This window comes from Ovis canadensis, chromosome 3 (assembly GCF_042477335.2).
Source record: "Ovis canadensis isolate MfBH-ARS-UI-01 breed Bighorn chromosome 3, ARS-UI_OviCan_v2, whole genome shotgun sequence".
NCBI lineage: Eukaryota > Metazoa > Chordata > Mammalia > Artiodactyla > Bovidae > Ovis > Ovis canadensis.
The window spans coordinates 97,360,729-97,388,531 of NC_091247.1; the positions used below are offsets into that span (position 1 = coordinate 97,360,729).

Sequence of the window (27,803 nt, forward strand, 5' to 3'; positions counted from 1 at the left end):
GCTTTCCAATGCAGGAGGTGCAGGTTTGATCCCTAATAAGGCGGGGCTAAGGTACCACATGTCTTGCAGCCAAAAAAATCAAAACATAAAACAGAGGCAATATTGTAACGAATTCAACAAAGACTTTAAAATATGTGTGCTTGCGTGCTAAGTCACTTCAGTCATGTCCTCCCTTGTATAACCTATGGACTATAGCCCACCAGCCTCTTCTGGTCATGGTTTTTCCAGGCAAGAATACTGGAGTGGGCTGCAATGCCCTCCTCCAGTGAATCTTCCTCCTGCATTTCCTGCATTGGCAGGCAGATTCTTTACTACGAGTACCAACCGAGAAACTTAACTTTAAAAATGGCCCACATCAAACAATATTTTTAAAAGAAAGCAATGTCCTCTCCGCTGCGTCCCTTTCACATCCTTGGCTCCCTTCTTAGAATAAACTCCCAGACCTGGGAACCCTGCCCTCACACAGACGACAGTCCCCGGATGAAATGCTTTTAGGAAGAAATTCAATCAGTAAGAGATTTAGGGATGAACCAGACATGGCTGCTCTCCCCAGTTAATCTTCTCCCTTCTCTTCCAGCATACTATTTTGAAAGACTCTCATAAGATTTCATTTTCTTTAGAGAAAATGACTCGAGGCTCCATTAGCCTGGGGTGGAGAGGTTGGGGCCAGGATATTCCGTAAATGTATCCAAGCTTCCCGGACGCCCGGGATTGATTAAACCCATCCCTGGTCTTCCCAGAATCTTCACCCAAACAAACTCCCTTAAAGCTAGAGATGGATTGGCAGGGGGATGGGGAGTGATCAGCTGAAAACCCGTGATGACCACAGACGGCTATGTGTGCCCGGGGAGCTGCCTCCGGCTCCTGGGTCTCAGCGACAGCCCCCTAGCCCAGCGGCTCACTGCCTGGGGGCCTCGGAGGCTCTGCCGCTTTTTGGACATGGGGAGATTGCTTCCTGGTGCCCTGGTTCTCTTGCCCCTCCCGCTGCATCAGTACATGCCAGGCCTGGTATGTCCTTGAGGCTGGAGGGCCAGATGGGGAGCTGGCAGTCCCTCTCATCTAGGGGCTGAGGCTCCTTTAATTTGCATACCTTAAAAGGCTTGCAGGAGCCAGGGACTGTGTTCTTATCTCCTGTGCGCTGGACCGGCCTTATTTATAGCCCAGCTGGCTGGCCGCTGCCTGCACATTGGGGCGAACCCACAGGCGGGTGGCCCCCAGCTCTTGTCACCCACCCTGGTCAGGCTGGAAGGCAGAAACAAGACAGGTAAGGTGCCCAGTTCTCTCCTCTGTCCCCTCCCTCACAATCCTTCCTCCGTGGAAGCACAGCCTACACCCTAGCAGTGCAAGGGTGTGTCCCAACCCGGGGAGGGAGCTTGCTGGCCCTGTGGACTGCAGACCCCAAGCAGGGACCCCAAGGATAGGGAGGGGGAGCTGGCTCCCCTGCAGCAAAGCTCCAGCTGTTCCCAGAGCCACAGGAGGGACCCGCAGAGAACATGAGAGCACCACTGTGCCTCTTGCATCTTACTGTCTCTCAGTGAGAATCAGGAATTTGCACTGAGTTTTGAACACCAGAAATCTAAAAAAAAAGTGGGGGGGAGTGGGAGGAAGAAAAAGAAAAAAAATTATTAAATCAACATTGAAAGGGGGAAAAACTACAGTGCCCTCGAGCCGTTTCTCCCTGACAGTATTTCCGGATGGCCTGGGGTAGAAAGGTCAGTTACTGATGAGTCTGATTATGCTGGGGAAGGGTGTGTATGCAAGATGACTGGTTACGGCTGATGGTTCAAAATTACAGATCACTGTGGTATGCTTTCAGAAGGAAATACATTAATAACTTACTAATTTCTAGAGTGGGATACAGGCAAAAGGCATAGTACTTCAGTTCAGTTAAGTCGCTCAGTCGTGTCCGACTCTTTGCGACCCCATGAATTGCAGCATGCCAGGCCTCCCTGTCCATCACCAACTCCCGGAGTTCACTCAGACTCACATCCATTGAGTCAGTGATGCCATCCAGCCATCTCATCCTCGGTCGTCCCCTTCTCCTCCTGCCCCTAATCCCTCCCAGCATTAGAGTCTTTTCCAATGAGTCAACTCTTCGCATCAGGTGGCCAAAGTATTGGAGTTTCAGCTTTAACATCATTCCTTCCAAAGAACACCCAGGGCTGATCTCCTTTAGGATGGACTGGTTGAATCTCCTTGCAGTCCAAGGGACTCTCAAGAGTCTTCTCCAACACCACGGTTCAAAAACATCATAGTACTTAGTGATGCTCTAATGTTCAGGCCAACTGTGGGATAATGTTAATACTGATAGAATGGCGCATACCTGATAAAAGTTATAACAGGTATAAACATCCTCTAGCCAGACCCTGAGCAGGGCATTTGATCAAGCCCAACCTAAGAAGAAAAAGAACTGGGCTCAGTTATTTAAAAATAATTCTGAGGTCAAAAGAGAAATGGATATCTGTGTTATTGGGCTAATGCTACTTTATCTCATGTGAAAAGTGAAAGTGTTAGTCACTCAGTCATGCCCTACTCTACGCGACCCCATGGTCTGTAGCCCACCAGGCTCCTCTGTCCATGGGATTTCCCAGGCAAGAATACTGGAGTGGGTTGCCATTTTCCTCTCCAGGGGATCTTCCCAACCCAGGGATCAAACCCTGTACTGCAGGCAGATTCTTTTAGAGTTGTTTGTTTCTTGAGGAATGCTAGAGTCTTGGGTTTATAACAACAAGATGAGTTGTAATAAAGTCGATTATATTTTGGGATCCATTCTATCATAAAAAATCTTTTGTTTTTAATGGAGTCACCAACTAATCAACTCAAATGATTGCACTGTGGAGCCCCTTTTTTAATATTAAGAAACACTAATGTCACACTCTCATGCAAAGCTGAGTATTTTGCCATAAAGTGTACCATGCCCGCTCACTCCTATCTCACCTGTCTTTGAGAACATTTTGAAAATTTGAATTTTGTCATCCTGTTAGTGTTTCCGATGACCTGGGGTCCCTGAGGCTGGGCCACACATTTCTCTCTGCTTCCTTCAGCTCCACACAGGCACCTACATGCTTCCTGTTGTTGTTCAGTTGCTAAGTCATGTCTGACTCTGTGACCTTACCGACTGTAGCAGGCTAGGCTCTTCTGTTTCCCACTCTTCCCTGGAGTTTGTTCAAATTCATCCATTGAGTCCGTGATGCTATCTAACCATTTAATCCTCTGTCACCCCCTTTCCCTCTTGCCCTCAATCTTTCCCAGCATCAGAATCTTTTCCAATGAATTGGCTCTTTGCATCAGGTGGACAAAGCACTGGAGCTTCAGCATCAGTCCTTCCAGTGAATATTCAAGGTTGATTTCCTTTAGGATCAACTGGTTTGATCTCCCTGCTATCCAAGGGACTCTCAAGAGTACCTAAAATACTCCTGTGTGTGTGCATGCATGCTAAGTCACTTCAGTCATGTCCAGCTCTTTGCAATCCTATGGACTGTAGCCCGCCAGGCTCTTCTGTCCATGGGATTCTGCAGGCAAGAACACTGGAGTGGGTTGCCATACCCTCTTCCAGGGGATCTTCCCAGCCAAGGGATCGAGCCCATGTCTCCCGTGGCTCCTGCCTTGCACACCGATTCTTTACCATTGAGCCCCCTGGGAAGCCCAAAACACTCCTCAGCTCTGTTCAGTTCAGTCGCTCAGTTGTGTCCAACTCTTTTCAACCCCATGAATCACAGCACGCCAGGCCTCCCTGTCCATCACCAACTCCCGGAGCTCACCCAAACTCATGTCCATCGAGTCGGTGATGCCATCCAGCCATCTCATCCTCGGTCGTCCCCTTCTCCTCCTGCCCCCAATCCCTCCCAGCATCAGAGTCTTTTCCAATGAGTCAACTCTTCGCATCAGGTGGCCAAAGTATTGGAGTTTCAGGTTCAGCATCAGTCCTTCCAATGAACACCCAGGACTGATCTCCTTTAGGATGGACTGGTTGGATCTCCTTGCAGTCCAAGGGACTCTCAAGAGTCTTCTCCAACACCACACTTCAAAAGCATCAATTCTTCAGCGCTCAGCCTTCTTCACAGTCCAACTCTCCTACTGGTCCCTAACACACCCCATGTTTAAAGATAGATGTCCAAAATGCACTGATTTTAAATTCTCTTCTCCTCGTTGGAAAAGACCCTGATGCTGGGAAAGCTTGAGGGCAGGAGAAGAAGGGGGTGACAGAGGATGAGATGATTGGATGGAATCACTGACCCAATGGACATGAGTTTGAGCAAACTCCAAGGGATAGTGAAGGACAGGGGAGCCCGGTGTGCTGCGATCCATGGAGTCACAAAGAGTAGGACATGACTGAGCAGCTGAGCAACAACAACGAAAGCTTGGCGACAGATTTCTTTTCTCCTGAATCTTTACCGATTCAAGTGAGACCCTGTCAAACATCCCCCTCTCTGTACAGGGCTTTGCGCTGTCCTTCAGGCAGGAGCTGAGGAAATGCTTTCCCTCCTGGTCAGCTCTACAAATGAGAGTCTTCATGGAAAAGGGAAAAGGCAACCAAAAAAACACAAAACAAACCACAGCAACCTGTGCCATTTCCCCAAGAAGGAAGGGCTGTGTGGGTAGAGCTCTGGGGGAAGCGAGACCCCACCCTTCCCCTGCAGCGTCTCCCTCCCCACTGCATAATTCACTTTCCTTCTATGCCCCCAAATAAGTTAAAACACACAGCCTGAAGACCCGGCTCCTTAGGCCTTGTTTCAGGGTCTCTGCAGCTGTGCTGGGCTTCCAGCCTCTTCCTGTAATTTGGGCGGAAGGGCTTGGGGCGCGGTGCAGGGGTGGGGATTGTGCTCATGGGTTACCCCCACATCAAAGACTGCCTTTTGTGTGACTGCTGGCCAAGGGAAGGGAGAAGAGGGAGTGCAGAGCTGAAGGGAGCAAGCCATCTGGGAGGAGAGAGAAACACACTGCCCAGGTATTTTATTTATTAATTTTTCTTTTTTTTTTCCAAGGTGTTTTAATAGACGTGCTGTTCTCGTTCTTGGCCTTGTGTTTCTCATTCTGATTTTGGTTACTCTTGCCTTGAGTCATGGAGCTCTGTTTCTTGGTTTAGGTGACTTACACGCGATGGCTTTTCCTTTTTTATGACTTCATTCATTTTTGGCTCTTCTCGGTCTTCGTTGCTGCACAGGCATCTCTCTCACTGCGGTGAGCTGGGGCTACGTTTTGTTGTGTCTTGGACGTCTCATTGCGGTGACTTCTCTTGGTGCGGAGCACAGGCTCTAGGGCTCATGAGCTTCGGCAACTGTGGCTCCCGGGCTCTAGAGCACAGGCTTAGTCGTTGGGGTGCTTGGGCTTAGTTGCTCCACGGCGTTCCTTCCCAGACCAGGGATCACACCCGTGTCTCCTGCGTTGGCAGGCAGATTCTTTACCACCGCGGAAACTTTGCGACTGGTTTTCTATCTCAGAAATGAATGCTGACTTTTTCAGGGTGGGGCTGGGGATGGTGGTAAGTGACCAAGACAGAGAGTGCGTCACCTTTCAGAAGGCAGGGAATTCCCTCTCCCTCTTCCTGATGGAACTAGAGAATGTCTATTTCCAAAACCCAGGGGACTTTGACCAATACAGATGGTAGAACACAGCATCCACAGTGGAAGAGCCGATGGTGGGACGGTGGGGCCCTTCTGCTAGAGAGGAAGCAGCCTTCTCCCCGGAGGCGCAGGCCATGGGAACAAGCAGCCCCCCACTGCAGGAATATGGTGGGCACACTCCAAGGCTCAGCAAGCACTTCCCCTCTTCTCCTCTAAAGTGCAGACAGTTATGCTTGTCAAGTGTCATGAAATATGCTTTTGAGATCTTCGAGTGGCTTCTGAATAGCTGACAGCTGAGCTGCTGTGTCCAGTCTTCAGTGAGCTGCCCCATGACTTGTGTTGGAGCGCTATTGCTCTTCTGGGCTTTCCTAGCTTCCAGATCTCAGGAACCACCTGAAAAGTGAAAGTGTCAGTCACTCAGTCATGTCCGTGCAACCCCATGAACTGTGGCCTGCCACACTCCTCTGTCCATGGTATTCTCCAGGCAAGAATACTGTGGTGGGTTGTCGTTTCCTACTCCAGGGGATCTTCCTGACCCAGAGGCTGAATCTGAGTCTCCTATATGGAAGGCTGAGTCTTTACTGTCTGAGCCACCAAGGAAGCCCAGTTCTGGGAACTGCCTAGTTCTGTGGCAAAATATAGACAAGTCTTTACTCCTCTGGGGGTGAAGATCAGAGAAAGGGAGGGAAGAGGGGCCCAGGGACACCACTGCCTGGATCTGGCCCATCTGAACTACAGGTAAAGGGCAAGAAGTGACAGAGAAAAATTAAAGCCCTGCTACAGAAGACCTCACCATAGTTCCCTAGCCACCTGGGGAACACAGTGTCTGCTGAATAGAGAAGTCACACGAAGAACAGTCAGACTGCAGATATTGTGGTATCTTGATCAATGCAACCCATAGAATAACTGATCCAGACAATTATTGTCTCAATCAGTCGTCAAATAAAGAGGACACAAGAATCACCCTCAAGACATAATTTGATGGCCATCTTAAAGTGCAGACCATATTTAATTTCACTGAGATTTCTTTCATCTAGGGCATTCTGTTGTCAGAGATAAGTCACATCTGTTTGGGCAAAAGGAAATAGGTAGAAATTTTATTTTAATAGTCTTGATGCTTTTAAGTGGCTGTGGACTCGTGTCTAATCTAGAGCTATCATCCTGTAATGAAAAGGTGAATCAAAACATGAGGAGACTGAGAAAAAACATAGTCTGTGGCCCGGGGTTCACGTCTCGGTTTTGCTTCCTCCATGCTCTATCTTCTCTGAGAAGCTGCACTGGCCACGTACGCCGGCCCCAGCCATTCCCACGTGTGTCCGCACGTGACCTTCATCTCCGCATCCACCTTAGCACCAACTTGGGAAAGCAGGGAATTCGTTATAGTTTGTTATTCTCACCAGGGATGTGCGTGCTCATCATTGTGCTGTGTTGTTACTCAATCATGTCCACTCTGCGACCCAACGGACTGTAGCCCAGCAGGCTCCTCTGTCCATGGGGTTTCCCAGGCAAGAATACTGGAGTGGGTTGCCATTTCCTCATGCAGGGGATCTTCTGACCCAGAGACTGAACCTGTGTCTCCCGCATCTCCTGCATTGGCAGGTGGATTTTTTACCATTGAGCCACAGGGGAAATTCAGAAGTAAAAATTTATGTTGACAAGTACCTGAGATGGCTATGCAACAGCTCCCTTTTCCAACGATATATCTGTGTGAAGCTGCGCTATACTTTGACTGTAAACACATCTCTCAAAAAATGAAATGTAAAAACAGGTATGAGACCCCCCCAGCCATCCAGCTATCTTCTACTAAGACTAATATATGAAAGAGATTTGCAAAATACTTTTTTTTTTTTTTGGCTATACAGTAGGTCCTTCTTGGCTATTTTATTTTTTTAACTTTTTATTTTATAATGGCTATAGCTGATTAACAATATCATGATAGTTTCAGATGCACAGCAAAGGGACTCAACCATACATATTCATGTATCTATTCTTCCCCCAAACTCCCCTCCCATCCCGCTGCCACATAACACTGAGCAGAGTTCCCTGTGCTGTAAAGTAGGACTTGCGGGTTATTCATTTTAAATACAGCTGTGCGTACATGCATCGCAAACTCCCTAACTATGCCTCCTCCCCATCTGGAAAGTGAAGTCTTACCATCGGACCACCAGAGAAGTCCCTTTGTAATTTTTAAATGAATTAACTTTTTGTTCCTCCATTTTAATTTTTAATGTAGTAAAAAAAAAGAAAAGAAAAAGCTATAGGACTAACTCACAGAAACAAAAAATCTCCCTTGGGATCCTGAATAATATTAGAGTGAGTGAAGGGGTTCTGAGAACAAAGGTTGAGGATAACTGGCTTAATTAAACTTGAAATTGATTAAATATGATTGCACACATGGAGTTTCAGCTCCCTTAATGTCCCTCACTTACCCCATCCTGTGAAGCACTTTGTCAGAAGCACATGTTTGGGCTTAAATAATCTAGACAACGGGACTGTACAGGATGTATCCTTATTGCCAGTGACCCCTGCTGCTTCACTTGGGTGAAGACCACAGAGGAATCCTTCAGGGGAGCTGGAATCTCTTGTGCCTCTACGGAATTTGCTTCGGTGACTATTTTTTGTTGTTGTGCTCTATTTTAGGAACAAAAGCTCATCAACCTTATTTTCCCAACACAGACTAATGTGGTTTTTACAGACAGTTTTTGTTCTTGCAAACAGATTATTCCACTGCCTATTGTGGAATCACTTTCTTTGTCTCTCTCTTTAAAAAAAAATTAGTAATTTTATTTATTTTTGGCTGTGCTGGGCCTTCGCTGCTGCAAGAGCTTTTCTCTAGTTGCAGGGGTTGGGGGTACCCCAGTTGCAGCGACCAGGTTGTCTTTTGGTGGCTTCTCTTGTTGCAGAGCACAGCCTTTAAAGTACAGGCTCAATAGTTGTGGAGCACGGGCTTAGTTGCCCCATGGTATGTGGGATCTTCCCAGATCGGGGATCAAACCTCTGTCTCCTGCATTGGCAGGTGGATTCTTTACCACTGAGTCACCAGGGAATCCTTCTTTCTCTCTTTAAACACATTAATAAATTTTATTCTTTAAAGACTATTTCAATTGTCTTTGGGCTCTTCCCTGGTAGCTCAGACGGTAAAGCATCTGCTTACAATGCGGGAGACCTGGGATCGATCCCTGGGATGGGAGGATCCCCTGGAGAAGGAAATGGCAAACCACTCCAGAACTCTTGCCTGGAAAACCCCATGGACAGAGGAGCCTGATAGGCTACAGTCCATGAGGTCGCAAAGAGTCAGACATGACTGAGCAACTTCACTTTCACTTTGCTCTGATAACAGGAATTTTAATTCTATTTTATTGAGTAGATATCAATGAACATGGTTGCAAAATTCAAAAGGTACAAAAGGAGGAATACAGTAAATCCCCTGCAACAAATGAGGTCTAAGAGTGCGTTTGTAAGTTCAAATTGCTCCTTAAGTCTGAAGAAGTTAGCCTAGGTACCCAGTTAACAAAAGCTGCTACAAAATACTGTACTGTAATAGATTCATAATACTTTTCATACAAATAATACATTAAAAAGCAAGCACAAAAAATAAGGGAAGCATCTTTAATCTTATAGTCCAATACCTCTAAAAAAACAGTAGTACCAGTTACATCACTGCTGCCTCTACACTTGTTTCTGGACATCCTGGGCTTGAAATGAAGATGTCATACTATTGTACTCTATTTGCTGTTCAGTTGCTCAGTCGTGTCTGAGTCTTTGCAACCCCATGGACCACAGCACGCCAGGCTTCCCTGTCCTTCACCATCTCCCAGAGCTTGCTCAAACTCATATCCATTGAGTTGGTGATGCCATCCAACCATCTCATTCCCTATTGTCCCCTTCTCCTCCTGCCCTCAATCTTTCCCAGCATCAGAGTTTTTTCAAATGAGTCAGCTCTTCGCAGCAGGTGGCCAAAGTATTGGAGTTTCAGCTTCAACATCAGTCCTGCCAATGAACATTCAGGACTGATTTCCTTTAGGATGGACTGGTTGGATCTCATTGCTGTCCAAGTGTCTATCAAGAGTCTTCTCCAACACCGCAGTTCAAAAGAATTAATTCTTCGGTGCTCCATACGTGACTATTGGAAAAACCGTAAATTTGACTAGACAGACTTGTCAGCAAAGTGATGTCACTGCTTTTTAATACGCTGTCTAGGTTTGTCATGGCATCCAGTCCCATTACTTCATGACAAATAGATGGGGAAACAGTGGAAATAGTGGCTCACTTTATTTTGGGGGGCTCCAAGATCACTGCAGATGGTGACTGCAGCCATGAAATTAAAAGACACTTACTCCTTGGAAGGAAAGTTATGACCAACGTAGGCAGCATATGAAAAAACAGAGATGTTACTTTGTCAAAAAAGGTCTGTCTAGTTAAAGCTATGTTTTTTCCAATAGTCATGTATGGATGTGAGAGGTGGACTATAAAGAAAGCTGAGCGCCGAAGAATTGATGCTTTTGAACTGTGGTGTCAGAGAAGACTCTTGAGAGTCCCTTGGACTGCAAGGAGATCCAACCCGTCCATTCTAAAGGAAATCAGTCGTGAATGTTCTTTGGAAGGGCTGATGTTGAAGCTGAAATTCCAGTACTTTGGCCACCTGATGTGAAGGGCTGGCTCATTTGAAAAGACCCCGATGCTGGGAAAGATTGAGGGCAGAAGGAGAAGGTGACAACAGAGGATGAGATGGTTAGATGGCATCACCAACTCAATGGGCATGAGTTTGGGTGGACTCCGGGAGTTGGTGATGGACAGGGAGGCCTGGCGTGCTGTGGTTCATGGGGTTGCAGAGAATCGGACACGACTGAGCAACTGAACTGAACTAAATTTGTCATAGCTTTTCTTCTGAGGAGCAAGAATCTTTTAATTTTATGGCTGCAGGCACGATCTGCAGTGATTTTGAAGCTCAAGAAAATAAAATCTGTCACTGTTTTCATTGTTTCCCCATGTATTTGCCATGAAGTGATGGGGCTGAATGCCATGATTTTAGCACAACCGCTTATAGAGGATGCACGCATGTAACAATGTACACCAGACGTGTGAACTAACTTATGTGACTGGACATGTAAACACATATTCACATCTTTGAAAATTCTCAACTTGAAGGTTGTATGTGGGGGACTTGTAGTGAAAAGTGATTCCTCCCCCATCTCCAGGCTCAGTCTCCTCCGCAGAGGCAGCTGTGATCACCAGCTAGAGACTCATTTAACTTGGGAATGACCAGCCCTCTCTGATCTCAGCCTTGAGTGCTCACTGGTGTGTGTCTTGTGTGAGGCCATGTTGACACTGATATCTATAGACCCAAGTGGGCAACCCTCGCCCACAGGATAAAACTCCCTGAGGTTGCACTTGAGATTTCCACAGCCCGCCTGCACTCCCAGCCTCTTTCCTGGCTGTGTCACACTTGATGTGTCACGCTTGATGTGCCACGGGGACCTCGGTGCCCCATTTTTGTCAGCCAGCTGGCCACTTCGTGCCCAACTGTCAAGACTCAGAAACAATGATGTCTCCTCCAGAGGTCTTCCCAGGACCATGTCTCGGTCAGTCAGTCAGCATTCTCCAGAAATAAATCTCCAGGGATTTATTATTGGGGGGGAAAAAATGGCTCATGTGCTTATGAAGCCCTAGAAGTCCCCAGCCCCGAAGAGTGAATTGACAGATTACACCCCAAGAGAGCCTGTGTTTCAGGTCTAGTACAAAAGCAAGATGAATACTGATGCCCCAGCTTGAAAGGCATCACGCAAAAAGAATTGCCTCCTCCTCAGGGAAGAGGCAGCCTTTTTGCTCTCTGCAGACCTTCAGTCGGTCTGATGGTATCCAATAGTAGGATGGGATCTATCCCCCATAGGGAGGGCAAACTGATTAACTCTACAAGTTTCTATACTCATCGCATCCAAAACCCCCCAGAATAATGTTTAACTGAATATCTGGGCAGCCTGTGATCCCACCAACTTGACACATGAAATTAGTTGGGCTAAGGGCCTTTTGTATCCTCATCACTTTCTATGAATGCACTTTTCTGTAATTTTCTTAACCATCTTTGGTTATAAGTGTACACTGTAGCAGTGTTAGAAATATTCACATTGTTGTACAACAAAGCTGCAGAACATTTTCTTCTTGCAAAACTGAAATCCTATATTCATTAAACAGCTCCCTGTCCTCTTCTCTCCCCAACCCCCGACATCCACCAACTACTTCCTGCCTCTATAAATTTGAATATTGGAGATCCCTCCTATAAATAGAATCATTCAGCATTTGTCCTTTTGTGACTGGCTTATTTCACTGAGCATAATGTTCTTAAGATCTTCCCCAGTGGATCAGTGGTAAAGAATCCTCCTGTTAATGCAGGAGATGCAGGAGACACAGGTTCAATCCCTGGGTCGGGAAGATCCCCTGGAGGAGGAAATGGCAACCCACTCCAGTATTCTTGCCTGGGACATCCCATAAACAGAGGAGCCTGGCGGGCTGCACTCCATGGGGTCGCAGAGAGTCGGACAGGAGTGAGCGCACACGTCTGCACAGCAATGTCCTCAAGGGTCATCTGTGTTTTAGCTTTTGATGAATGGAATTCTCTTCCTTTTCAAGACTGCATAATCTTCTGCTGTTTGTATAGACCATATTTGGTTTATGTATTCATCTACTGGTGAATACTCAGAGGAGGAAATGGCAACCACTCCAGTATTCTTGCCTGGAGAATCCCATGGACAGAGTGGGATCCCATGGCTACAGTGCATGGGGTCAGCAAAGAGACACAGCTGAGCCACTGAGCACTGTGAATCTTTGAGTTGCTCCCATCTCTCGGCTGTTGGGAACTCTGCTGCTATAAACACGCAAGTGTTTCTTTAGACTCTGCTTTAGATTCTTTTGAATATATACCCAGGGGTGGGATACGCTTCCTGTATCTTAACCCAGATGGGATTGTATTGGGATTTCATCTCTACCTTGCTGGCACCCTCCCTTCCAGTTGCGCTGGACTTTGGGCTCTGGGAGCGATAGCCCAGGCTTTATTCATCTCAGTGGCTTGCTCAGGATGACTCACTCGGCAAACAACAAGTTCCTGCTCAATCACTTCCTCTTGCCTCCCCCCACCTTCAACCCAATGGCTCTGAGAAGGATGTCATCTGAGCTTTTAATATCGAAGCAGCGCCAAATTCCAGGACCCTTCACAAATTTTTGAACAATCGTTCACAAGCCGTACCAGGCAGGAGTCAGCTTGTCCTCTTGGCAGAGGAGAGAGCTGAGCTGCATTATCTGCTTATTGGAAAAGCACAGCGGGGCACTTCCAGGCAGCTCCGGACCCCGGGGGAGGCCAGACGGAACTGGAATGCTGCAGGTAGATCTTTCATCCCCTCTCTGCCTCCTCTTTCTGGGGCGAAGAGTCCTCCATAGGCACTTCAAAAATAGTATCACATGATTTACTAGCTTCCTAAATAGGTCTCTGTAAAAGCAGACCCAGTGCGAACTAACCTGGTTAGTCCTGAGCACAACTGTATTAACCATTTCGTTCAACAAAGATGTAAGTCACCATGAACTTGAGGCCACTCCAAGCTGGTAGAGGCCCTCTCTCTTTCCTCAGCTGCTCTCCCACTGGGCTTACAGTGTCCTGGCCTCACTTGGAAAGGCTGGAGCTGAGTGTGATGCTAAGATGTAGGGAGATTTGGGGTAACTTCAGCTTTGTCCTCGGATTGGTTTGTGATTATTCAGTCACTAAGTTGCGTCCGACTTTTTGTGACCCCAAGGACTGCAGCACACCAGGCTTCCCTGGTGTGATGCTCAAATATCTCCTGGAGTTTGCTCAAATTCATGCCTACTGAGTCAGTTAGACTATCTAACCATCTCGTCCTCAGAAACCACCCTGATTTCCAGACATCGCTTGTGAACAGTGGTCTTATTTGCCCTCAGAAATGAAGCAGCCATGGGACTTCCCTGGTGCTCAAGTGGCTAAGACTTCACCTTCCAGTGCAGGGGTTGCTGGTTCGATCCCTGGTCAGGGAGCTAGATCCCACGTCTCGAAGCAATATTGTAACAAACTCAATAAAGGCTTTAAAAATGCTCCACATTAAAAAAAAAAAAAAGTCTTAAAAAAAAATGAAGCAGCTAAAGCAGCCCTCTCCCACTTCCCTAGTGGAAGCTTCCTTTCACTTGCTCTTGCTACCTTCCCACCTTCCTTCCCTCACGTCTGTCTGTCTGTCTTGCCAGCACTGTCCCTTCATGCATCCATCACAGCAGGCCCCTGCAGCCCCTTCACTGGGTCCCAAAGCTTTTCCTGCCACTACATCCAGCTGCTTCCTGGCCCCACCAGGAGGGACCCCACAGTCACCCTGGCCACCACGGACTCCCACCCTTTCTCGGCTCCCCTGCATCCCCTTGACTGCAAGGCCCACCTCACACCGCCTCCCCTCCTGGAGTTTCAGGCAGAAAGGAATCCTCCCAGACCCTGAATCTGAATCCACACCCATCTCACCTTCCTCTGCCAAACAGGCATCACAACGGCAGTCAAAAATAAATAAATAAAAAAGAGCAAGAAAGAAAAGAAAACGTGTTGGACGGTGATGGGGAACCAGGGACGTCAAGTGGACATCCATTGACTCTGAGTGTTTCCTTCAACTGCTTGCGGCAGGTCCTGGGGACTCGAGGGACCCAATATCCATGTAGGGAACTAGATGTACCACCAAAAACAGGGAGGGAGATGGAGTTGAGCCCATGCAAGTTTAAAGAGGTCAGGGAGCCTGTGTATGGCAAGGCCACCTGCCAGGTGGAAAGAGAACTTCAACTGCTGAGGAGAAGGGGAAAGAGAGAGGAAGGAAGAAAGGAGGAAAAGAAGGAAGGAAGGAAGAGACAGAGGGAGGGAGGGAAGCACCTTGAATGCTAGGACAGTGAGATGAACGTTTGCACACCTGACAGTGACTTGCCCCTGGCCCATCCCTGCAGGAGGCGTGTGACCAACCCTGTGCGACTATAGGGTAACTGCTCAGCATCTAACTGGACAGAAGTTTCCAAAAATATTTATGCAGTAAGGTTGGACCAGAATTTTAAAAGAAGTTTTGGGGGACAAAGAGTCCCTTCAAGGAGAGGCTGAAGGTCAGATGTTTTAGAAAATCTTTTGCTGGTTTTTGAACAGTCTACTGTTGCAATGATGTAGAAAGAAGCCTGGCTGTTTCGGGAAGCCCTGCCATGGCTCTGAGGTCTGGAGTCAAAGCACTTTCTGAAAGAGGAGGAAAATAGTCCTTAACTTGTTTTATTTAGAAGAACAGAAATCAACTTAAAATACAATTCTTTGTTATATTCAAATTTGCATGGTGGTGAAGAACCACTCATGGGAGACACTACAGAAATCTTTCAATTATTGATTAGCCATGAAAATGAGTTGAAGAAAAACTAGATTAACCCTTTAAGGTAAGAAGTGAGTGGTACATTCTTTGTCTCAAGGTCAGATAGGGTTGAGGGTGTCTCTCGTTGTTCAGTCGCTCAGTCGTGTCTGACTCTTTGCAACCCCATGGATTGCAGCACGCCAGGCTTCCCTGTCCTTCACTATCTCCTGAAGTTTGCCCAAGTTCATGTGCATCGAGTTGGTGATGCCATCCTGCCATTGCATCATCTGTCGCCCCTTTCTCCTCCTGCCCTCAATCTTTCCCAGCATCAGGGTCTTTTCCAGTGAAGGTCTCTTGCCTGTGGTCATATAGACGTATCCTCCATCAGAGCTCCTGGCTTGGAGCCCTGCTCATGCCCACCCACCTCCACCCCCCAGGGCCTGGCACCAGGCTCTTCCTGGCTAGGCCACAGGTTTTCTGTTAATGACCCTGATCTAGACGGAAGTAGTACAAAAGAACTTTGGGATTTTAAAGTTGCAGTGTTGACTCATAAAGTTATTTCACAAAGAACAATTGTGATTTCAGTGTGGTTTAAAACTGACATTCTGAGAAACAAGTGAGGCATGAAGGGCCCCCTTGGCAGGGATGCCATAAAGGATCATCAGAGGCTGCAGGTAGAGTGCTTTGGGGGACCCTGACATGGTGCCTTTAAAACAGGGTTTTGCCAGGTTTGCACAGACCTGGGACATGTATATATCCTTTAAATAGATTTTAGACTTACAGACACATGGGAAAAAAAAAATTGCTGTCAAGCAGAGAGGTAAATCAGGGCTTCCCAGGAGGGTAAAGATTCTGCCTACCAGTGCAGGAGGCATAAGAGACACAGGTTCAATCCCTGGGTTGGGAAGATCTCCTGGAGGAGGGCAGGCAGCCCAGTCCAGTATTCTTGCCTGGAGAATTCCATGGATAGAAGAGTCTGTGGTGGGTCCATAGAGTTGCAAACAGTCAGACATGACTGAATCAACGGAGCACAGCATGCAGAGAGGTGAATGGATCGCTCGAATCAGAGAAGAAATGATCCCAAAGGAAAAGAAAGAAGCAGAGTTCTTCTGGGCCTAGAGTACAAATAGCTTCATCCATCACAACCCAGCATTTCCTGCTCCGAGGCAGACCCAGAGGAGCCGTGGAACAAGGGCCTCCTCTCACTGGATGTTAAGCCTCAGACAGAGCTGTTCCTCCTGACTTAGCAAGGCTCCTGGGGACTTGTGTCAGCTGCTCAAACATTCAGGAACCAACCAACGATGCAAAGTTCGATCCTGGCACCGCCTGTGGATCCAAGTCAGACATGTCTGGGGGCTTTACGCAAGCAGTCCCCAACCTTTTTGGCATCAGGGACTGATTTCATGGAAGACAGTCTTGCTATGGACATCCAGGGTGAGGTTGGTGACCCCTGCTTTACATACTGACTGTTTAAGGGGAGTGTGAAGAAATGGGATGTGGAAACGCAAGCATCTTACTTTCTAGCCAGAGGGTGGTTAGGAAGGAGTAGGGGCAGTGTCTATCTTTTATGCCCACCTGTGCTGTATGCCAGCCCCATCCAGACTCTTTGAAACTCCCTGGACTGCAGCCCATCAGGCTCGTCTGTCCAGGAGATTTCCCAGGAAAGAATACTGGAGTGGGATCCTCCAGGGGATCTTCCTGACCCAGGGATCGATCCCGAATCTCCTGCGTTGGCATGTGGATTCTTTACCAAGGAGCCACCTGGGAGAGCTGAGCTTTTTCTGACTGACTGCCAGGCACAGGAACAACATGGGTCCTTCAGGAGGGAGCTATGTGGAACCACTGTAACCTGACCAGGTTCCTTCCATTTGCTCCACCAGCTCAGGGGCACTGGCAGTGTGCCACCCTGCCTGTGGAGCCAGGTCCCAGAGAGGGTTTCCTGTGATTTCAAGAAGAGGGAGCACCAGTGCCCTGAACGGCCGGCCACAGGCCCTGCCTCCTCAGTCTGCTCCCCTCCCCTCTCCTTCTTCCTCCCCACTCCTCCCTTCTCCCCTCCCCTCCCCTCTTGGGAGCATGACCAGCCTTTAGTTCTGAGACACTTACTCCCTGTCCAACCACGAGGCAATTACAGATGATTACCTCTGAATCAGGGGCAGATCATCCACGGGCTTCCTGCCCCGGGTTGCCGTGGGTGGAACCAACTGCCAGTGAGAAATATCTCTTTAATCTACTCTGAAGATCTCTGTTGAGATGGTGGTTTAGGGTGACTAACCCTCTCTTTCTGGTGGGGGTGAGGGTAGGGGTGCTGCAGAGGTCTGCAGTGGGCCCACTCTCTGGGAAGCTGGCCCTCCTCTAGGGGTCAGGAGGAGAGAGCTCAGCTTCAGCGTTTGCATCACCGAGACGCATCTGGAACTTCTTGCCTGTACGGGTTGCATCTTGTACTTCCTTCACAAGCCGTGCCTACAGGCCGAAGTGGTGCTTGCACCTGGATCCCAATCCCTGGGCCTGGTCTGTGATTAGTCGATGCTCCCCGCCCCCCATAGACGTCTCTGGTAAATTACTGAGTCCAGAGACAGGAGTCCTCGGTGAGTGTTTCACCTCAAAGCACGAGCAGTCGTCAGGATCACTGGAGGCTTGTTCAAACAGAACCCACCTGAGAAGTTTTCTTTCACAAGTTTCCAGTGATCCTAACGCTTCTGGTTCCAGATCACCCAGAGGACCACTGGCTGGGCTTCCCTGCTGGCTCAGCAGTAGAGAGCCTGCTTTCCAATGCAGAAGACGCGGGTTTGATTCCTGGGTCAGGAAGACTCCCTGGAGAATCCTTGGACAGTGGAGGCTGGCGGGCTGCAGTCTATGGGGTCGCAAAGAGTTAGACACGACTGAGCGACTTAACAACAGCCCCACAAAGCCTTCCCTCTCCTTCGCGTTCCTTGCTGTGCCTCCCAAAGCTCTGCAGTGTTGGCTGGGGCAGAACTTCAGGAGAAGCGAAATAAACCCGAGAAAAGCTGAATGACCCATCTGCATTGCCACAGAATCCCTCTCCCAGGAAAGGGAATTTCTTAATTTTGTCCTTCTATGCACTCGACTCAGATCTATAGCAGAGAATTGCTCTCTCAAAAAGACAGTCTTTTATCTTGAAAGCAGGATCTAAACTGTTGTCCTTCCTTCCAACAAGAATGAAGTCTGTTTCCTGATTTTTGTTTATGGAGATACAATTGACAAAAAACCTTATATTACTTTCAGCGTGATTTGACATTGGCATATATTGGAAAGTGATGACCACAGTAGGTTAACATCCCTTGCCTCACATTTTTCCTTGTAAACAGAACTTCTAAGCCTCTGTCTATAAGAACTTTTAAGTCCCTACATCTCTTGTGTGCACTGTGTTACTTTCAAGTATACCACACCGCGTTGTTAACCACGGTCACCGTGCTGTACGTCAGATCTCCAGGACTTATTTATCTCACACAGTAAGTCCCCTACATACAAACCTTCAAGTTATGAACTTCCGAAGGTGTGAACGTGCGTTCACAGTCCAGTCATGTAACTTGGCTTGCACGCCTGGCATATGTTGTCCTGCGCTTGCATCCTCTCAAGTGGTTGTGCTTTTGAGCACTTCGCTGTTTGGTACTGTACGGAGAAGGCAATGGCAGCCCACTCCAGTACTCCTGCCTGGAAAATCCCATGGACGGAGGAGCCTGGTGGGCTGCAGTCCATGGGGTCGCTGAGGTTCGGACATGACTGAGCGACTTCACTTTCACTTTTCACTTTCCTGCATTGGAGAAGGAAATGGCAACCCACTCCAGTGTTCTTGCCTGGAGTGTCCCAGGGACGGGGGAGCCTGGTGGGCTGCCGTCTATGGGGTTGCACAGAGTCGGACACGACTGAAGTGACTTAGCAGAGAACAGTAGCACAGTGTCTTTATTTGAAGGCTGGGATGTCTGGAAGCAAGCGTCAAAGCCATGGTGATGCAGCTGGTACTACTGTGCTTTTCGAAGTACTAAACCATAAGATGGAAAATGCTTCTGTTTTGTGTTTTTCATGTATTATTTGTGTGGAGAGTATTACAAACCTACGACAGGACAGTACTCTATAGCCGATTATGTTCATGGGTGCCTAGGCTAACTTTGTTGGCCCTAGAAACAAACTGGACGTATGAATGTGCTCTCAGAACGGAATTAGTTCATATGTTGGGAACTTACTGTAACTGAAAAAAAAAATGTACCATTTAACCACCTGCACTTTCCCTTCTTATCCTGGAGTCGTCTCTCCTTTATCCGTGGAGTAAAAGCTAGTGTTTACTGAGGGCCTACTATGTGCCAAGTGTGTGCTACTGGCAAGCGGTTCATGTGTCCGTGTCCAGGGATCTTCCCAACAGTTTTGCAGATAATATGTCATCGGTCTATGTTACACATGAGCAAACTGAGGGTTAGGGTTTTGTGCTTGCTTGGGGCTACAGAGCCGGTCACAGGTAGGACAGGGCTTCAAAGTGGGGTCTGATGCCAGTGGTCTGTTCTCTACAATATTCCATCGGCTATACTATGTACTAACAAATTACAAAATGGGAGATGTCACATATTACAATTCTTCTATGATCCATCCATTAATTCAAGTTCTTTATTTAGTAAGCATCTACCCTGTGCCATGCGTTACAGTCAGGTCCTGGGAATACAGCTGGCCCCCTATCAAAGGGTTCAGCATCTGAAAATTCAACCAACCTCAGATGGTTAATACTTAAAAATAAATAAAGAAAATCTCAGAAAGCTCCCAAAAGTGAAACCTGGATTTGCCAGGCTGGTAACTAGTTACATGGCATTTACAGCTAGCTACATAGTCTTTGTATTATAAATAATCTTGTTGTTGTTACAGTTGCTAAGTCATGGCCAGCTCTTTGACAACCCATGGACTGCAGCACGCCAGGCTCCTCTGTCCGTGGGATTCTCCAGGCAAGAATACTGGAGCGGGTTACCATTTCCTTCTCCAGGGGATCTTCCCCACCCAGGGGGAAGAATGAACCTGTGTCTCCTGCATTGGCAGGTGGATTCTTTACCACTGAGCCACCTGGGAAGCCCTGTTAAGTAACCCAGGGATGATTTAAAGTATACAGGAGGATATAAGCATTTTATATAAGGAACCTGAGCATCCTTGGATTCTGGAGTCCTAAGGGATCTTGGAACCAATATCCTCCGACATGGATAAAACAACTGTACAATGATGTACTGCTCTAGCCGCGAGTTCCGGAAAACAAACTCACTCAGAAGGACAATGCAGATAGTGGAGTGCAGTCTATTACACTGGCGGGCCCAAGGCAGAGTCTCCTCTCAGCCAAGGACCCCGACCAGTTTTTGTGCAAACCTTATATACCTTAAGTGTACCTGCCCAAACCCACCTCCCCAAATTCCCTGAAACTAGTCTGAACAAAGGAAAAGAAAGATACAGTCAAAGTTAACCCATGATTCATATGCCTTAAGCCTAGGTAGTTAACAATGGACAGTTATCAATAGGCCTGTGGTCATACCCCAATAAGCATAATAGAATGTATGATTCTATTCGGTTCCACAGATAATTAGGCTATTCTTTTAGGCGACTGGAGAGTCTAGGTATGAGCCCTGGGGCTCTTCCTTCCGGGGGCTCTGGTTTTCCAGTTGGTATGTTGTTTCCATAGATACTGAGCATATAGCTCAAAGTCCACAGTCTGGCCCAAGAGGCAGTCCTGCTTTCAAGATAGAGCCTGTTCTGTCTGTTTCCTCTTTCAATGCAAGAGAGAATTTTACAAAATAGTTTCCCAGAATGCCTGGTGAGATTTTATTTTTTAGTAGTTTGTCTTCTGGTTCAAGTTGTTCAGAAAACTACCTCTATCATTAGGCCCAGAATGCATTCCTCCGTCTTCAATTTGTTTTCTGTCAAAACACGTCTGAGTTTCTAAAAACTCAGTTTGATAAATTTGTTTCCTATTTCTCCTAAAGAAGGAACATGCGTTGCTTTAACTTTTAAAATGTTTTTAGGATTTCCCTGGTAGCCCACTGGTTAAGAGTCTGCCTTGCAAGGCAGGGGACACAGGTTTGATCCCTGGTCCCGGAAGAATCCACATGCTGAGAGGCAACTAAGCCTGTGTGCCACAACTAAGGCCCAATGCAGTCAAATAAATAAAATATTCTTATTTTTGAAGGAACAATACATTTATAGGGCTGAAATTTTTAAGAAAACAAAGGATGCATACTAAACATATCTCTTCTCCTGACCCTCAACCCCTCCAAATCTCCCCAGAACAATCATTATTATAAACGTATATACTGTCTCTCCCTTCTTTCCTTATCAGCACAAGTGGTTGGTTACTACCGTGCATGCTAAGTCGCCTCAGTCATGTCCCACTCTTTGTGACCCTATGCATGGTAGCCCGCCAGGCTCCTCTGTCCATGGGATTCTCCAGGCAAGAATACTGGAGTGGGTTGCCATGCCCTCCTCCAGGGGGTCTTCTCCACCCAGGGAACGAATGCTTGTCTCTCTGTCTCCTACTTTGGCAGAGGGGGTTCTTTACCACTAGCGCCTCCTGGGAAGCCCTTTACAAAGTGCCAATTCAGTAAATAGTTACCTTATTCTTCTTCACAGCTGCATATAGAAACAATTCTAAAAGGAACCATGTGATATTGAATTAGGCCCTGTTGGTGAACCTATTACATGGTCTAGTATTTTGCTATGACAAACAGTTCTACACTGACTGCTCTTGTATGTATGTGAACTTACACATGAGCAAGTCCACCTATAAGATAATTTACTTTTAGGGGAAATGCTGGGTTAAGGGCAAATGATATGTGCATTTGTAATTAAACTTTTTTATTACTGAATATTTCAAGCATTCAGTAAGCAAAGAGACAAGCACAATGGACTTCTATACACATTCCACCACTTTTCAATGGTTATCATTAATCTACAGCTGATACTATTTCATACATACTATATATATATATATATATATAGGTAGGTCCTACTTATCCCCCTCATCCCAAATTATTCTGAAACAACACTGACACAGTATTTTCTCCATGGGTAAATATTTCTGAAAAGTAAGGGCTTAAAAAATGTGTGTAATTTCACCAGCATATCTAAAAGAAATTAATATTTTTTATTAATGTAATCATTTGTTAGTATCACATTTCCCCAGATTGTCTCATGAAAAATTATTTTTTCAACAGCTTGTTCTTTGATTCAGAATCTCAATAAGTTTCAACCATTTACTGCAGTTGGTTAAGTTTTTTTTTTTAATTTATTGGTTTTCTCCTCCACTTCTCTCCTTTCTTTCTTTCTTCTTTTTTCTTCTTCGTCCTGAGTGATATTACTGTAGAAACTGAGTGAATTTGCTTCCAGAGGCTGGATTTTGCTGGTTACATCCCCATAGGGACATTTAATATGCTCCTCTATCCTTTAGGTCAAAGGAAAAATGCAAAATTAAACTGTAGAATTTCTTAAAATAATCAAGAAAAAACATATCCGAATCTGTGTGGCATAACTAGTTATTAAGAGAAAACATAGAGAGCTAAATATCTATATCAATCAAAAAGGAAATTAAAATAAATGAATTAAATATTCAACTTAGCTGAAAAATATAGCAATAAAAAAATTAAGTAAGCAAAAAAACAGCAGAAAGAAGATAAATACAGAAATTAATGTTTTATTATTTTTTTCAACTTGCTGAAAAGATTTAGGATCATCATTCCAGACCTAGGTGGTCATTTTGTGGTTTACAACTAAATAGACAACAAATGGTACCTCCCTGGTGGCTCAGGGGTAAATAATCCGCCTGCCAATACAGGAGATAGGGGTTTGATCCCCAGGTTGGGAAGATACCCTGGAGAAAAAAATGGCCACCCACTCCAGTATTCTTGCCTGAAGAATCCCATGGACAAAGGAGCCTGGTGGGCTACAGTCCATGGGGTCGCAAAGAGTGGGACACTAAGAGACTAAACCACCACACCTGACAACATAACCTAGGTTAACTGTCAGAGGGAAAAGGCTTTTATACCCAGTTTGCTCTGGATTTCAAGATGAGGCCTGCTTTGACTGTTAGTGAGAAATCAGGTCCGGAGCCCTCACTTAGGTTCTTGGTGAAAAACTTCAAGGATCAGGGAGGATGCAGGGAAGGGAGTCCTGAGGGGTCAGGTCTGAGGGGCGGAGGGCATCTCCTCCCCTGTTGGATACAGGGCTTTGCCTTCCTCAGGCTCCAGGTCAGATCACCACTGCCAGAATCATTCATTGCTGGGGAGGCCTTTAGCAAACCCCTCTGAGAGAAATGTCTTTACCCTCAAGCAGGAGTGTTAGCCCTTACCTTAAAGGGGCGAGGGTCCAATGAGATGCCCTGTAGGTACATCTCAGTAGGTGACAGCTAACAGGATGGCGCTGGGGTTCTGTGATTCTACGATGGGGACCCGCTGACACATCAGGGGACACAGAGCATCGAACAGGAGAAATCAACCAGACTGCTTCCCTTCTCCGAGGCCCACTCCTGCTGAACGCGGCACGTCCACCCCCGGGCCTTCTGTGCTGCCTCGGCCTCCATCCGCCCACCTTGCAGCCCGGCTGCGCGCTAGGACAATTCCAGCCCCGCGCGCCCGGTCCTGGCCGGGCTGCTGTGCGCTCTCGCCCGCAGGCCGTGCCGCTGAGCCCCCAGGCCGGGCTCGGGGGTCTGGGGTCCAGTGGGGGAGGCGCTTTCTCCAGCTCAACTGGGTCTCCCTGCCCCGGAGGGAACACAGAACATCCAAAGGGCGCTCCTCCGGCCTGGAGCGCGGGGACTGGTCCTTCCCGTCCCCTCCCCTGCGGGACAAAGACCCGGCCTGCCCCATTCTTCCTGCCGTCGGCCGGCTTACTTGGTGGCACAGGAGCCGCGGGGACCGAGTAGAGACCCCACCCCCCACCCCCGCCCCGGCGCGCCTCCAGCTGCTGCAGACCCGGTAAGTGGGCGCCCCTCCACCGCCGCCCCGCACCTTCCCGGCGGGGTCGCCGCGGGCCCGGGACCCGGCGGCAGCCCTGGAACCGGCGCCCGCGACGCCCGGGGACGCAGGAAACGCCCGCGGCAGACAAAGGGCCGGGGTCCCCAGCGCCGCCCTGAGCCCGGGGGCGCCCGCCCGCCTGGCCCGCGCCGCCCAGCGAGCGTCTCCTTATTTGGTCAAATGACACGCGGGGTTCTCCGGGCGGGGCGCGCCTCTCCGCGGGCCCAGCCGCGCGGACCTCCGCTGCCGTCCGCCGTCTGTCCGCGAGCCGCAGCGCGGTGAGTGAGCTCCAGTCAGGCCAGGGGCTGGGGGCCGGCGGTGGGGCACCGGGGAACAAGGGAACCCCGGAGGAGAGGGGAGATCTGTGGACAATGCGGCTGGGGGTGGTGGGGAACCTGGGCACTGGGGAGCCGAGGAACGGAAGAGGGCTTGGGGACAGCTGGCGGTGGGGGATCTGGGGATGGGAGGTCTGGTGGTGGGGATACCCAGAGAGAGGGGAGCCAGCCATGGGCGGGGGGGTCCAGGGACAGGGGAGTTGGCCTGTGGGCCACCTTAGAGGTACCTTAGGTGGGAGGGACCTGGCCGGGGATGGACCCCACCTCATCCCGAAGGGAGGACGGCAGCCAGCCTCCTGGAGAGGAGGGTCACCAAGCCAGCGGTCTTGGTGCACTGGCCGAGTGAGTCGGCTCTGGGAGCCCAGGCTTTTCCTGCGGTAGAAAGGAGTGGACCTTGCTGGTGACCTCAGGCATAGATCTGAACCTGAAAGATCAGAGCAGAATAAAACGAAAACGGGCTTCTTTTAAAAAATACAGTACTCATCTTAAACTGACTCCTGTGGTATCTTGGCATATCTGAAATTGCAGGAACAAAGTGTTAAATGTTTCATTTTAAAGGAAGGATTAATTCTGTTGACTTTCAGATCCCCACTGGGCTTTCCATTCCCATTAGTCTAACCTGGTCAGTTATGCTGCACTAGGGCACTGGGGAGGCAGTAACCCACCCACCTCTGGGACTTAGAATCCCAAGAACTGTGTTTAGGACCCACCCCCTTGGAGCTAACCCCACTGATGTGTGTTTTGTAATAATACCTTAGAGGGAGGAGGCTTTCATATCTTGAAGGTGATTTCAACCAAGAAACAAGTGAGGAGAGTCTGAGAAGTACAGGCATTCCTCGGCTAACACTTAAAGTCCTACAAAAGCAAACAATGAAGAATATTTCATTGTGCAGCTGTATGAATTTTTTCACAGTGTTTTCCAACCTGTATTTTTAAGCGTTGTGAGTTAATAGATGGAATGGGGTTTCCACAGTGTCTATTATCTGGTGTGCTTCGATGCCTCTGCAGAGCTGCATGTTCACAGGGCTGTGTTGGCTTCCCACCAGCCAGGCATGGTGGGGTAGGCTCAGGTATGGACGTGCTTTGAGGCAGGTGTGGCTGGTAGCCTGTGTGCTTGGGCTGGAGCTAGGCTGCCTGGGCTTAGATTCCTGTCGCTCCCCATCCCTCAGCCTCAAGCTGTACAGTCTTGGCCAGGTCATCTAAACTCATGGTGTTTTGGTTTCCACAACCTGAAAACACAGGATGGTGGCTTGCTTGCAGGGTTTGTTATAAAGCCTGCCCATCAGAAGCAGTGTATACAAAATGGATATTACCCTTGTTTTTATAGATACACTGGAACACAGAGAGATGAAGTAACTTTTCTCAAGGTTTCCCAGCTTAGAAACAGAGACTCCAAGAGCAGACCGCAGACAGCTTTAACTTGAGAGCCTGAGTTCTAACCGCTAAACTGAGAGGGGGATGGGGGTGGGGGAACCTGAACATTTCAATGAGGGCGTAACTGCATACCTTCACCCACGGTTGTCGTTAAGTCACTTCTAGTACTGAAAGAATCTAATTGTAGCCCAGCAGGATATTGAAAAAAAAAAAAAGACTGAAGACTGGGCTCAGGAGGCCTGGGTTCTCTTCCTGTCCTGCCCTGAGGGCCTGTTTCCCAGCCTCTGGGGCTCCAGCTGCCTTGTTATCAGCAGGAGGCTGGAGGAGGTAGCTTACCTAAGCTGCTCTGACTCAGCACCAGGAGATAACCCAGTTCCGTGAGCTCCCGTGAACAGAAAGAACCATTGGAGACTTCCTGGTCATTCTCTTACACCAGATTTATCAGAGCCACATTGCCACATGAACTTACACTGAGCGGTCACTTTCTGAAGATGACCACCTGGAACTGAACGCACAGGCCCATCTCTAGGGGCTGTGAGCCCAGTCTTCCAGAGCCGGAGGCTGGCAGTGACTTTGGGGTGAGTTACGTGAATGGCCTCTCTTGTCCTGACTGGTGGATTGCAGTGTTAGCTCTTGTGGTGGTTCATTTTGCATCAGTCTGATTGGGTCACCTGGTGCCAAGACACAAATGTAACTTCTGGGTATGTCTTGGGAGGCTGTTTGTGGAGGCGATTAACACTAAATCAGTAACCTGAGTTGCCCTGCCCAGCTGGGGTGGCCTCGTGCAGTCAGCTGGAGACCTGAGTAGAACAGAAGGCTGGGCAGGAGGGGACGCCCTGCGTCTGACTGTGAAGCTGGGACTTGGTCCTTTCCAGGCTCTGGTCGCAGCTGGAACTTCAGCTCATCTTGGGTCTTGAGCCTGCAGGCTTTTGAACTAGAATTTACACCTCTGGCAGACTCAGACTGGAACTTCAGACTCAAGACCTCGCAGCTCTGCTTTGCCAGTAGTTCTCCAGCTTGCCAGCTGCTTGGGACTTCCAGCCTCCATAATAATATGATCCAATTCCTAATAATCAGTCTCTTCATATAATATGTACTTTCAGTTCTGCTTCTCTGGAGACCCTGACTACTACCATTTCTCAGTAACTTTGCTTCACAATTCTCTCCATACGCTCAGTTTTGCTGTTTTAAATTTTTATTGGAGTACTGTTGCTTTACAAAATTATGTTAGTTTCTGCCGTACAGCAACATGATTCAGCTTTTTGTACACATGGATCCCCTCTTTTTTGAACTTCCTTGCCATGGCAACCAACTCTAGTGTTCTTGCCTGGAGAATCCCAGGGACAGGAGCCTGGTGGGCTGTTGTCTATGGGGTTGCACAGAGTTGGACATGACTGACGGGACTTAGCAGCAGTAGCAGCCATTTGGGTCACTGCAAGAATCAAGTAGCGTTCCCTGTCCCCTACAGTAGGTTCTCACTAGTTATCTATTTTCTGTTGTTGTTCAGTTGCTAAAATGTGTTCGACTCTTTGTGACCCCACAGGCTGCAGCATGCCAGGCTTCCCTGTCCTCCACGACCTCTCAGAGTTTGCTCAAGCTCATGTCCATTGAGTAGGTAACGCTATCTAACCATCTATTTTATACCTGCTATCAACAGTGTATATGTATCTATCTCAATCTCCCAATTCCTCCCCCACCCCATCTTGCTTTTTAAAGATTCCATCACCCCACTGCTATTGGTGGTCTCCATGTTCCCTTCGCTGTAAAATGTGCTTGCCCGCCCTCTTGGGTCTCTGATGAGCTGTTTGAGGGCAGCCTCTGGTCTGTTGATCTTCAGTCTGGTTCTCATGGGTGATTCTCATGCCCCGTCTGAGTTTTGGACATCACATGTCATCCTGCTCGTCCTTGGCCTGTGTAAGTGGTACCTTGCCAGCCCTAAATTAGTTTGTGACTTAAAGATCTCCTTCAAGTGTTTCTAAGTGAGGCCAGTGTGCCCATGGGTGAAGTAGCTGCCCTGTTTTTGTAAGTAAAACCAGTGTTGAAGGGCATCCTTGAAGCCTGTAAATGTTTGTGTTTCAAGAGAATAGGTCTGTCTGTGCTTGATGGTACGACCTTTGGGACAGATGAGAATCAGCCAGTTTCAGCAGTGGTGGGAACAGCCGGAGGTGCGTGTGCCTGTCGTGACAGGATCCT

At 48.1% G+C, this 27,803-nt stretch overlaps 2 protein-coding genes across 9 annotated transcripts in view; one reads left to right on the plus strand and one right to left on the minus strand.

Annotated features, from left to right (window-relative positions):
• Window positions 1-1,032: 1,032 nt before the first annotated feature.
• The window catches only part of FHL2 (four and a half LIM domains 2), a 47,539-nt gene continuing 20,768 nt past the window's right edge, over window positions 1,033-27,803 (plus strand). Inside the window, exons 1-2 of one of the 8 annotated variants that reach the window (XM_069580564.1) lie at window positions 24,096-24,179; window positions 27,154-27,221. The gene's annotated coding sequence lies outside the window, so the exon portion shown is untranslated. Of the gene's footprint in view, window positions 1,265-4,656; window positions 4,949-23,323; window positions 24,180-25,559; window positions 26,189-27,153; window positions 27,226-27,803 lie in introns of those variants that run through there. The other 7 variants (XM_069580566.1, XM_069580568.1, XM_069580567.1 and 4 more) reach the window with 7 other exon arrangements.
• Window positions 22,020-24,409, minus strand: LOC138436286 (collagen alpha-1(III) chain-like). Its single transcript, XM_069581932.1, has 2 exons — window positions 23,241-24,409; window positions 22,020-22,337 (listed from the first exon to the last, which is right to left on the minus strand). Exons 1-2 carry the CDS (start codon window positions 24,407-24,409, stop codon window positions 22,163-22,165), a joined length of 1,344 nt encoding a protein of 447 aa, XP_069438033.1. The 3' UTR covers window positions 22,020-22,162.